The 13,430-nt window shown below is 37.5% G+C and overlaps 1 protein-coding gene across 10 annotated transcripts in view; it reads right to left on the bottom strand.

Annotated features, from left to right (window-relative positions):
* The window catches only part of ZZZ3 (zinc finger ZZ-type containing 3), a 119,627-nt gene that overhangs the window by 62,508 nt on the left and 43,689 nt on the right, over window positions 1-13,430 (bottom strand). For 7 of the 10 annotated variants that reach the window (XM_030825168.1, XM_030825163.1, XM_030825166.1 and 4 more), the window contains one exon: window positions 8,456-10,011. The exons of the other annotated variants lie outside the window; for them this stretch is intronic. In XM_030825168.1, coding sequence (XP_030681028.1) covers window positions 8,456-9,960 — 1,505 coding nt within the window. In that variant the 5' untranslated portion in view covers window positions 9,961-10,011. The remainder of the gene's footprint in view (window positions 1-8,455; window positions 10,012-13,430) is intronic. 10 annotated transcript variants of the gene reach the window in all.

Raw genomic sequence — 13,430 nt, 5'->3', positions numbered from 1 at the left:
GAGCTGTATAAAGAACAACTAACAGTGTCCTCATAAGGCTAGAAACATTCAGGATTCTATCAACCATAGTAAATTACCTCTTTAAACAAGGTATCACTAAGGCCATACTATAGAAGGCTAACCCAGATCTAGAGAACAGGCTACTCTGTACTTCCCCTAACAAAGGTAAGCATAAGCCTTAACAGGACCAAGTTTATCCCCAAATTAACTGCCTGGCAGAACAAATATCAACATTTTTTAAGAAAAGAAAACAAAATCCTGACCCTCAGCAACATATGTACAATGTCTATAATCCAATTCCCAAGATTAGTAGACATGTGAAAATTCAATCATAGCACACCACAGAAAATCTTGCCTGAGAGGGTCCTGCACGAATTATTAGTCTCCTCTGGCCACATTCAGATTTTCCCTATGTTAAAATCAGAGAATAAAGAGACAAACAAAAGCAGCTTTCCACAGTAAAAGAAATAAAAGTTAAATAAACAAAAAGACTCCACTGAAAAGTGACACCAAAAAAAAGAGAGATCACAACACAGATCTTCCCATTTATTACTATACATTATAATATCTAATGACATGAAACAACACAAAAAATAGCATATATGGTATACTCTTCTTACTAATATGTAAAAACACAACATTCCTAAGCCTACTTGTGAAATAATAAAAAGTAAATATATTGGTCTCTACTCCCAGTTCTGCGCATAGAGCTCCTAAAACTCTTGTAAATAGGGATGCTAGAAAAATCTTTGTTCCTAATAGTTGGTCTTTGATCCCAGTTCCTGACACAAAAAAGAGCTCCTAAGATCTCTACAATTTCCTGAGTGACAGGAGTGCCTGACACAGAGTTCCTGAATCCCTTAGAATTTCCTGGATGATAGGAGACCCTTTTGTTCTAATAAAGTCACTCTGGGTGGAGTCCTGGGTGGAGGATGGTCATTACAAAGAGCAAGCCATCATTACAACTTACAAGCCCCAACCCTTGTGTGCTCTGGGGAGGTTAGAGGAGCTGGAGATTGAGTTAATAATCATGCATGCCTGAGAAATGAAGCTCCATTTTGAAAAACCCCTAAAAGACAAAGTTTAGAGAGCTACTAGATTGGTAAACACATCTACGAGCTATGAGGGTTGCCGACCCAAACTCCACAGGAAAAAAAGCTTCTGTGCCTGGGACCCTTCCAGATCTTGCCGTACATACCTCTTCATCTGACTCTTCATTTGGATCCTTTGAAATATCCTTTGTAATTAATCAGCCATAATAAGTAAATTGTTTTCCTGAGGTCTGTGAGCCACTCTAGCAAATTATTGAATCTGAGGAGGGGGTGATGGGACCCTCCAATTTGTAGCCAAGTCAGACAGAAACTGTGAGTAACCTGACGACCTCCCATTTGTGATTGGCTTCTGAAGTGGGAGGCAGTCTTGTAGGATGGAGACCTTAACCTGTGGAATCTGCACTAACTCCAGTTAGTGTCAGAATATTGAATGGAATCCTAGGATATTCAACTGAGTCAGAGAATTGGTCAGTGGGAAAAACCACCACAAATCTGGTCACAGAAGTGTTGAGTGTGAGTAGAGAGAAAACAGTTGAGGTTTCCTATACATCTAGTGTCAGAAGTGAAGTACTGAGACAGAGTGAGTATAGAAGGAAAAAAGTTGGGTTTTTTTCTGTATGCTTATATAAAAAAATTACCAAAATTAAGTTTCTGCAACTAAAAGCTAAGCTTCAATTAGCGTCAAAATTGTAGATAAATAATTGTTTTAGATGGGGTTTATTGCTAAGTGAGTCTTTCTTATCATATATAAGGAAACAATTATTGTTTCTCTATTCGGAATTTAGATCTGGTAACTTACATGAAACACAGCCCCCAAACCGGAAAGCATACAAACAAGAAAACACAATCAAACATCCCACACACTAACACATATTCATTCAAAGATAAACTCCCCAATGTATCAATCACTAAAGAATCATGAGACATAATTCTGACAAGTGTTATTCTGATATCCAAGTTCAGAGAAAACTAAAAGCAGTCAATTAGAAGGAAAGTCTGTTGCTAAAGGAAGGTGACTCATGAAAGCCAACAAAAATGAAGAAAACAATAAAAAGTCACAGAACTTAGAAAAGAACATAGAAAAGAAACAGATTATAAGAACACAAAAAACCAAGTAGCCCAAAATCATTTACCACAGGAAAAAAACAGACCTATTCTGGCAATGATGCCAGAAAAGTATTACTTCATAACCTCTGTCAAAAAGATGAACCTAAATCAAAAAGAAAAGTTTAAGCCAGGCATGGTGGCTCACACCTGTAATCCCAGCACTTTGGGAGGCTAAGGGCGGGGGGGGGGGCAGGGGGCGGATCACTTGAGGTCAGGAGTTCGAGACCAGCCTGGCCAACATGGTGAAACTCTGTCTCTACTAAAAAAACAAAAAAATACAAAAACTAGCCGGGTGTGGTGGCACATGTCTGTAATTCCAGCTACTCAGGAGGCTGAAGCAGGAGAATCACTTGAACCTGGGAGGCAGAGGTTGCAGTGAGCTGAGATGGCACCACTGCACTCCAGCCTGGGTGACAGAGTGAGACCCTGTCTCAAAAAAAAGAAAAGAAAAGAAAAGGCTAAATTATACTTGGGTACAAATATACTTGGATTACAGCAGAGAATCACTTTTAGATACCATCTACAGTAGTTGAAACAAAAGAAGTTGGTATTCAAAGGAAAAAGCAAAAAATTCACTTAATGTTTTGATCAGTCAATGGCTTACTCTACTTACAAGCAAAAATTACATATTTTAGAGCAGCAGTCCCCAACCTTTTTGGCACTGGGAAATGGCTTCATGAAGGACAATTTTTTCCACAGACTGGGTGATGGGGGGGGTCAGGAGGGGTGCTTTCAGGATGATTCAAGCACATTACATTTACTGTGTACTTTATTTCTATTATTCTTATTATTCCATTGTAATATCTAATGAAATAATTATACAACTCACCATAATGTAGAATCAGTGGGAGCCCTAAGCTTGTTTTCCTGCAACTAGATGATCTCATCTGGGGGTGACAGGAGACAGTGACAGATCATCAGGCATTAGATTCTCATACGGAGTGTGCAACCTAGATCCCTCACGCACACGGTTCACAATAGAGTTCGTGCTCCTATGAGAATCTAATTTCACTGCTGATCTGACAGGAGGTGCACCTCAGGGAGGAGCAGCTGTAAATATAGATGCAGCTTTGTTTGCTTGTCCGCTGCTCACCTCCTGGTGTGCAGCCCAGTTCCTAACAGGCCACAGACTGGTTGCGGACCCCTGTTTTAGAAAGCTACCTCTCTCTTCCCATCAATCTTTGTGCCAGACCAGAGGGGTAAATTCGGCTATTATCCTACAGCCTTTTCTGGTGAGTTGAGAAGGTACACCAAGCATGAGTTTTCCTTAGTAATCTTTGACTTTAATATACCTACTGCATTCTAAAATACTCCAGAGTATTATTTTCAAATTATCCAAATCCTCTATTTGAAATCAAGCTACAGCCATAGTTTTATTTCACCAGTTTATTCTTCACAAATAAGATGTTCTTTAAAATAGTGAACATGAAAGTATTTCATTCAATAAATAAAGCAAATTACTTACCTATAATGCTGATTCTGTAGCAAATAAAAATCAGATAATCATGACCACAATTACAGAACTTAACCTCAGGGTAAAGAATTCCTGACAAATGAGTCCCCAAGATCTGCTCCATGAGAGTTCTCAACATAGAAACCCAAAAGTCCATGAAGTAAGTCCTCACTGGATGAGGTAACCAAGTATAGTTCAAACTAGTAATTAAAAGATAGAAGTTTGATCCTATTTAGTAATTCATTATGTTACTTTAAATTAATAATCTAAAACTCTTAATTACGAGTTAGGAAATGGGGACTGTATAACGATGCCTCCTGTCTACTTTCAAACTGTCATGATAGTCAAATGAGAAACTAATGAAATTGCTTTGCAAATTACGAAGCACAATACAAATGTAAAATTATCTTATTCAGGGCAGGATGACTCCTCTAGTGATTTTTAAGCAAGATCCTGGAGTTTTTCTGGCCCCTTGAAAGAAATTACTTTGACCAACAGTAAAAGTAGACTCTCAATAAGTAAATCTCCAACAACTGATTAAGATTTTCTCTATGCAGCTTCCAAAATTGATGAAAATATCAAATGTTTGTTTAATCAACTATGAAATAAGCATGGTACAATAGAAGGACATATAATTATTTACTATCATTAACATTTTCCAAAAACCAAGTTTAACACTACAATTCTTAGAAACTCTTTAACATGGCTTGAAAATAATATTCTCACCTGCAGAGTACCTGAGCAACACTCTTAGATGAGCAATAACTATCTTACAGGTTCATTATCTAGAAACTTAAGAACTGGTATAAATGTTAGCAATCTGTTACCAATGAGTTAATCTTTGTAAGATCTCAAGAATCTAGAATCCCTATATTTGACTTTTCACCCCCTTATCTGTTCATGAAATGTTATAATACCAAAGATCCTTAAATGAAGATACCCAGGGTCTTTCAAACACAAATTTATTTAAGTAATGTTGCACAATGATAATTCAGAGGCAGCTGACCAAAGCACATTTTCATTTAGAAGTTTATTTTCCAGTGATTACGTTTTGAATTGGAAAAAATGCTCTGAACATTAAAACCTAAGACCTAAAATCTTCCACACTTGTGCTTCGTAGAGCCAGACCTTCAAAATTTAGAGATTTGTTTCAGTGCTCCTGATTCAAAAATTAGCAAGAGGTCAATTCCCAAACAGAAAGGGCAATCACAGTTAAGTAAATAATCTCATTCAGTGAGGCTATTTAAGCCTAGAAAGAAGTCATTAGGTACTGTATTATCTACCACTTTAACAGATTCTATCAACCCTGAAGATCAAAGAGCTTTCAGATAAAGAATACTTCTTTTGATCCTCCACCCCTAATCTCTCAGAAGGCATGTCTAATAAAATAATCCACAGACGGAATCTTGCCAGAGAAAAAGATATTCTCTGGTCCCTTTCTCACAGTGGGGTTCTCCATTTGGAAAAATAAATATATAAAAGCACACCGTGGATTTATGCGCTAGAGAAGAGGGATGGCATCTAGAAAGGCATCAAGCTAGTACCCAGAACATCCACAGATTTGTTTCCCTGGTCTATTGCCTAATTTACCATAAATCACATCTAAGACTAGGACTCTACACAATACTTTTGCAAACATTTACAAGTGATCAGATGACCTTATATGGGATATCTTCGCACACAAGACAGATAAACTATAAGCCGAACACTAGGATAGAAGGCTGTTGATCATTGTTAGCTTAGAGGAAAAGTTTCAACTAGAATAACACAGAGTTATGTCCTCCTGGCTCTAGACAAAGAATTATGCCATGCTCAGTATTTTTCTATTAACAACTTACTTTTAAAACTGGCTATCAAGAAGTATTCGTTCCCTACTGGTAGAGATATTCATATTTAGGCTGGGCAATGCTCAACCTCGGTTTCAAAAAGCAATTACCTGGAGAACATTTCTAGCATAGGGAGAATAAGGAAGAGAAGTAACATTTGACAAGGTATGTACATATGTGTGTATAGCAGGATAATAAACCATCTCCTTCAAGTGCCTTTTTTTAAAACCCAAGTGCTTTTTAACATCATTTTCAAACTGCCAGAAATTTACTTGAGACTTGAAAGCACTAGACAGGTGTCATGATGCTATTTTTAGCAATGGCAACTTGGATTAAAAAGAGCCAACATTATATCCAACCATCTCTTGGCTCTAGACAATGAAGGTATGGGGGAGGAAAGAGAGACTTTACTGAAAGAGATTAGATCTGACATGATCAAACACCCTCTCCCAATTTTCCTTAAATTAGCTCTGAGATGCTAATCATGATACTCCATCTCATTTCTGATTTGCTTCCTTTGAAAAAAAGAGAAAAGTTTCAAAAGTGCGATCCTGGCCAGGTACAGTGGTTCATGCCTATAATCCCAGCACTTTGGGAGGCCAAGGCGGACAGATCGCTTGAGCCCAGGAGTTGAAGATCAGCCTGGACAACATGGCGAACCCCTGTCTCAACTAAAATTACAAAAAATTAGACAGGTGTGATGGCGTGCACCTGTAGTCCCAGCAGCAACTTGGGAGGCTGAGGTGGGGGGATAACCTAAGCCTGGGAGGTCAAAGATGCAGTGAGCCATGACTATGCCACTGCACTCCAGCCCAGGTGGTAGAGTGAGACCCTGTCTCCAAAACGAAAAACAAAACAAAAAAAGTGCTATCCTTCAAAAGATTTGGAGCAAGGCAAAAAAGCAGGAATCGGTAATTTTTTCCCCAATGTCACCCAATGAGGCATTAATTCGGAAACACTGCTCTAACAAAGCAACTAGCATCCAAATTCCAAAGGACTCTCTATATCTTAAGGAACACATGAAAAATAAACACATAAAAGCACACTATATAAAATGTATAAAAGCACCAATTAAGCTGTATTGCTCTCATCCTCAAAGGGTTATGAATGTGGAATATCAATGTTATGACTGTATCTTTAGATAACTGTTTTATGTGAACATCACCCTTCAGAATTATTATCAGGCAATCTCTTACACAAAGTAATACTTAGTGAATTACTAGAAAAAAAATTTCCACAATCAATAACGAGTCAAGACTAAAACAATAAAAAGCAAAGAACAGAACTAACATATATCATTTTATAAAAATTCACATTTCTTTAGTTTTTGGTATTTTCCTAAGACATATGCTCTCCTTCCCTGCACTGCAGATAAACAGGTCTACTTCTAAAAACTGATACTAGGCCAGGTGCAGTGGCTCATGCCTATACTCAATACTTTGGGAGGCTGAGGTGGGAGGATCAGTCGAGCCCAGGAGATTAAGACCAGCCTGGGCACCATGGCGAAAACCTGCCTCTACAAAATACAAAAAAATATTAGCTAGGAGTGGTGGCATGTGCCTGTAGTCCCAGCTACTTGGGAGGCTGAGATGGGAGGATTGCTTGAGTCCAGGAAAGTCAAGGTTGCAGTGAGCCATGATTGCACCTCTGTACTCCAGCCTGGGCAACGGAGTGAGATGCTGTCTCAAAAAAAAAAAAAAAAAAAACTGACAGTATATATGAACAGTAGAACTCAACTTATTTCTAATACAAAAAAAACTTCATTTATGAGTTGTTTTGCTATCTAAAACTGGACTTCAAATATTCCAAATACTCGAGACTCGTAACATTTTCACGAAATTGTAAAATGCTCGGATGACATGAACTATCAAATACAATATTAAGATAGTATTTCAAAAGAGAGCAGAAGAAAACTTTTCAGAAGAGAGGCCTATGCTGAAAAACCACTGTATTACCACATACAAATCTAAACTATCTACTATGCATGGCAAAAATAATATTATGTCCCACAACCAGGATTTGATACTTTGATCTGACACATACCAGGGTCTGGCAATTGTCACAACAAAACCATTAGAAATGTTCCTCAAATCAAAGTATTTATGTACAGTCTATATAATCTGATTGTGATATTAATTCAAAACCCTACCCTGTAGCAATAAAGGTAATTAACTTATTACATAAGTCTGTCTTTTATTGTTGCTAATCATGATATTTATGATGAGCACTGTGTTATAGTTCCTTTCAGGATTATCTAGACATAGTAAGCTCCAAATCTTTTGTGTTATGGCCCCGAATACTTTATAGGAAATCTAAGCAAGTAATATTGTGAAAAATTTGGATACAGAATTCTTTATTTACAACAGTGACTTAGCAAAGGTTGAGAGCTGGTAATATTTTAAGATACAGTCTTCCTTTATATTTAGTATCAGGAAAAGCTATGTCAAATGTTTTATGAAACTATCCAGTAGACTAACCCATGCTAATTACAATATACTGTCATAGTGTTAATAGTAATATCCACTTCTCCAAGTCACAAAAGTCAAAGATGATGCATAAAGCACATTTTTTAATAAAAAATTTTAATTGGGAATTAAATGTAAGTAACTAAGATAAAAGTAGATGTCAAGCCTGCCAGACTTCACATATCTGGATGATGTCTAAGTACTTATTAATTGTCCTATGCTATCTAGAACTATAAATCAAAGCATACTGTGGTAACTCAATGTGTTTCCATTGTATAAATTAACTACAAATGATATAAAACATATTAAAAAAACAAAAACACTAACTGGAAAGACCATGTTGTCATAGAACACATGTGTAAAGTTGAGTTTAAGTCTTTTTTTTATAGTTTTTCTAAGAGTTGAGAAAATCATGTTAAACCTAAAATTTTAGTGAAAACATTAATTTTGGCTGTAATAAAAACACTATGAATAGACATTTATGAATAGATACTGAAAAACTTGGGGAATAATAAACAAAGCAGAATTCATGGTTACCATATTTACACATACTCTTTGTTGTGTTTCAGTGCCACATGATCTGATTCAAAGTAATAAACATCAGGATCATCATCTTCCTCTTCCGTAATGTGCTGACTGGCACTCTCTTTGGCAGATGGCAAATGTCCAATATTGAGTCTTGCCTCTGAGGGTGGTTTACTTACTCCTTCACTTCCATTATTTTGAGAGTCACAACATATCCCTTTTTCATTTTGAGAAATTTCACCAGGATTTGTAGGAGACTGACTTACATTATCACTAACAGTTGCATTTGTTTCATTAGGACTAAGATTATTCTCCTCAAATTGTCCATTTTCTCTGTAAGGAGAACTATTTTTAGTGGGACTACCTCTGGTAGGGGCTGCCCTTCGTGGTGAGGGTCTCAGAGTATAACGATGTTCTTGAGGTTCTGATAAAGACATCATTTGAGCTGAAACACAGTCTAGAACAGAAGATGGTTCAGGTTCTCCAGAGGCTGGCATACTCTCAAGACTTGTGTCCAGGTTGTTATTGGTGTTTTCTTTACACTGCTCTTTTGAGGCACTGCTATCTCCCACCACATCTACTTCCTCCTCAGAATCCCTTAAAGATGACTGAGTTTCAGAAAAGGGCCCTGTAGCTGGCTCAGTAGTCAGCTGATTAACATGTTCCACAGGCAAGCAGGCAGTTACTATTTTGTGGTCCTCCAACTTGACCTGCACTTGTGAATTTGTGCAAGGCACGTTATGGTCTATATAACTGTCCTCCTTCCTACTATCAAGGAACATTGAAGTTTGGGTATCCGTATCCCCATTTTCAGCTACTGATTTTTCCTGTAACACATAGGAACCAATGCTATTTTGTTTAGTGTTCCCATCAGGCTGACAGTCATCACAGTTTATAACAGCTGAATCACTGTCATCGACACCATTGACAGCCAAATAGCCTGTGATTTCTTCAACTACTGCAGAATTAAGTGGCCCTTCCTCACTGACATTCACCTTTTTAATTTCCCTTTTCTCACAATCATCCAGTATAAGACATCGACAAGCTCGTTTAGTCCCTTGAAAATCTGCATCATTGTCCACTACTGTACTCCTCTGTTCTACTGACTCCTTGTCTGATTTTATAGGAGAATCTTCTTCTGAACTGTTTGGTGCTTCAGATCTAAGACAACGCTTAATTCTTTTTAAAACTGGTGAAACAGGTTCTGTTTGCCTTCTCTCACAATTTTCTATAGCCTGCCTTTCTATGTTATCCTTTTCTGAAGAAGAAAGTCCTCTTTTCCTAGGGCTTACCCATGATTCTCGGGTACTCTGCTGTTTTAAATCAGTGGTTCTCCCATTATTATTTCCTTTCTGAATTGGCACGGGCTCTGGTCTCTTCTTTGGTGATCTTGATCGTACTTGAGAATTAGAAGAGATTTCTTCAGGATGCGCAATGCTACGATTCCTTAAAGTTCTACCACAAAAAGATTCATCCAAGCCGTTTAACCCCACTGTTGATCTTGTAACACGAGTAGATCGGGAAGCAGCCATACTATGGCAAGTCCCTACAATACGGTCATCATGATCCACTCATTGGGAAACCTTCAAAAATGTAAACAAAATAATGAGAAAAAGGTAATAGTTAATATACCTAGAACGAAAGTATAAAGCTATAACTTTTTAATCCAAGTATACGTGGACGTTATAGTCTATAACTATCTATATAACTGCCAATATTAAATTATGTGATAAAAATTCTTTAACATTTCCAATAATTATATAAATTATAGCTAACAAGCACACAGTACTTAATATGTTCCATGAGTCTTTCTATATGCCTTACATACATTAACTCACTTAAGTCTCACAACAACTCAGATAGGTGCTACCATCATCCCTACTTCACGAATGAGATTAAAGCACACTCTGAGTAATCTATCCAAGGTCACAACTCTAGTAAGTAGCAAGGCAGAGCTCTAGAGACCATAACTGCCTCACTGTGTATCTGCCTCTCAGATAGGCATAAAATACCCAGAAGAGATCTATCCTAAAGATGTGATTTCATTTTGGTCATTAAAATAATAATCTTCGGCCGGGCGCAGTGGCTCATGCCTGTAATCCTAGCACTTTGGGAGGCTGAGGCGGGAGGATCACGAGGTCAAGAGTTCAAGACCAGCCTGACCAACATGGTGAAACGCTGTCTCTACTAAAAATACAAAAATTAGCCAGGTGTGGTGGCACACGCCTGTAATCCCAGATACTCAGGAGGCTGAGGCAAGAAAATTACTTGAACCCGGGAGGCAGAGGTTGCAGTGAGCCGAGATCATGCCACTGCACTCCAGCTTGGGCGACAGAGCGAGACTTTGTCTCAAAAAAATAAATAAATAAAATAAATAAATAAAATAATAATCTTGAACTTACATAGCAGCTATCTTTCAAAAAAACTATTCCAATCATTTCTCGTGTTCTTTCGAAATGTTCCTGGTATATAGAAAGGCAGGCTTTTCTCTTTTTAATTTACTTTTGCTAAAATGAGTTTCAGATCAAATCCCTTAATAACTAATAATGTGGCATCCAAAAATTTTTTATTGCAGTATAATTTTTCTTAACTAAATAGACAAAGATCACAATGCTAGCTTGCATTGGCTAAGAACAAAACAAAGCAAACCCAAGCCTTCCTAGTCTCTAGAAATAAAGCCATAAATTAGCAAGTGAAAGGTAGTGTTCCAAAGACCAGAAAAGAAAATGGGGAAGAAGCCTCTGAAGCAAATACTTACATTTAAGAAATCGAGACTACTCCTATAATCCCACCCTTTCCTTCTTTGAACTCCTGTGTACAGCATATGCCAGTGCCAGTTTTAATGTGTGGTTTGGGAGATGAGCAGGTATTCTGGTGTGGATGCTCAAGGTTTACATGACAGAAATGTAAGAGATATAGAAAAATGCCTTGATTGATCCATTTGGGTAAACTAGTGATTTGGTGATATTTTCCAGAGGCTCCCCCATCAAGCAGAATAAAGGAGCTGTTAATATTTGAAGTCTCTATTCCCCCACTCCTCTTCTGTTTAGTTTTCACAAGGTACCCTGTCATTTTATTTCCTAACTTTGAATGAGATGCAGGATGATTAGTTAGAGAAAGAGGCCAGTGGTGGCAATAGTGCAAAGTTTCACAGTCCCTTCCTCCTGCCTTGGGTCATCAACAGTCTCCCTTCTCATGTAAACCTCCAAATGCCATTCTGACTCCTACCCCTAAAAATCAAACACAATTTCTCCTTGCTTCAACTAGAACTATCTAATAGTGGAAAGTTTGGAGGAATTACAGAAGACACAGCAACATGCTACCACATATAAAACAGAAACACTACGGGAAATAATCTCCCTGTTCCTGCCTGCTGACAAGTGAAGTAAGTGAGAAAGTGCCCTGTAAAATATTTAAGTTGGCTGAGTTTAGTGTTGTCTCAGAGTATGGCATACTTTTAAACTTTTAATTAACAATTTTTTAAAATCTTGTAATCACAAAACTAGCCCTGGAATTAAAGCATGGTTATTTGTTCTAGAGAATTTCACAGCAACCAAGTGAACAATAAGTACGAGACACCAATCAGAACTTAGAAACACATTTTTTACAGTAGTAAACTTTTATTGTTTTGGGGATTCATTAAAAGAACTGCTGACATTTAATTCTCGTTTGCTAATATATTATCACGAAGATTACAATCTTTCTGTTTCTTTCATGGGTAACAAACACTGAGTGTCCCATAATTTTCACTTTTAATTGTAAAACATTTAAGTTAAACTTCAAATGATGTCTTAAAAGAACACAAACTGGCCAGGGGCAGTAATCCCAGTACTTTGGGAGGCCGAGGCAGACGGATCACTTGAGGTCAGGAGTTCGTGACCAGCCTGGCCAACATGGTGAAACCCCGTCTCTACTAAAAATACAAAAACTAGTAGGGCATGCTGGCACATGCCTATAATCCCAGCTACTTGGGAGGCTGAGGCAGGAGAACCGCTTGAACCCAGGAGGCAAAGGTTGCAGTGAGCCGAGATCATGCTACTGCACTCCAGCCTGGGCAACAGAGCAAGACGCTGTCTCAAAAAAAAAAATGAAAAGAAAAGAACACAAACTGAAACACATGAAAAGCAACTTACTTGTTTCATGTATCCAAATCTGGCACTCTAAAATGTTAAGATTACTTATTTTTAAATATTAAATATGTATGTAAATGCACAAAAAAAGCATAAGGCTAAGTTAATTTAATAACTAAAATGCCTACAAAATCTAATACATATTATCTTCAATGTAAATTTAATTATACTCATAATTTATGGTTCAAAAATAATACTGACAATAGAAATACTTTATAAACACACAAAAGAATCTGTTAGTCTTTACTTCTTAAAATGCAATCCCAATTAAGGGCATATAAACCTCTTAAATTATTCCAATAATAAGACTTCCTTAACCTTTTCTTTCCACACCAATCTGAATGGAAGCAAAATCTGCCTTGCAGTACAAACTTCTCAAAGAGAGACCATTTTGGATGAAATGAACCTATTATTAGTAGTACTAAAAACCTTTTTTTTATACATATATTTTTTACTATAAAATATCACCTATAAGCTGGTCATGGTGGCTGAGGCCTGTAATCCCAGCACTTTGGGAAACCGAGGTAGGTGGATCACTTGAGCCCAGGAATTCGAGACCAAACTGGGCAACATGGCGAAACCCTGTCTCTACTAAAAATACAAAAAATTTATCCAGGTGTAGTGACGCCTGCCTGTAGTCCCACGTACTAGGGAGGCTGAATGGGAGGATCACTTGAGCCTGGGAAGTCAAGGGTGCAGTGATGTGACTGCCCTTCAGCCTGGGTGATGGCAGCAAGGCCCCGTCTCAGGAAAAAAAAAAAAAAAATCATGTATAGTGAGGCCTATCTTACTTTTTCACCATTCCACTGATTAAAATATGAAAACACTGATTAATACAAAAGTTAAATGAAATATGAAAACACTGATTAACA

This window comes from Nomascus leucogenys, chromosome 12 (assembly GCF_006542625.1).
Source record: "Nomascus leucogenys isolate Asia chromosome 12, Asia_NLE_v1, whole genome shotgun sequence".
NCBI classification, from domain to species: Eukaryota; Metazoa; Chordata; class Mammalia; order Primates; family Hylobatidae; genus Nomascus; species Nomascus leucogenys.
This window is presented reverse-complemented; position numbering and strand designations above follow the sequence as displayed.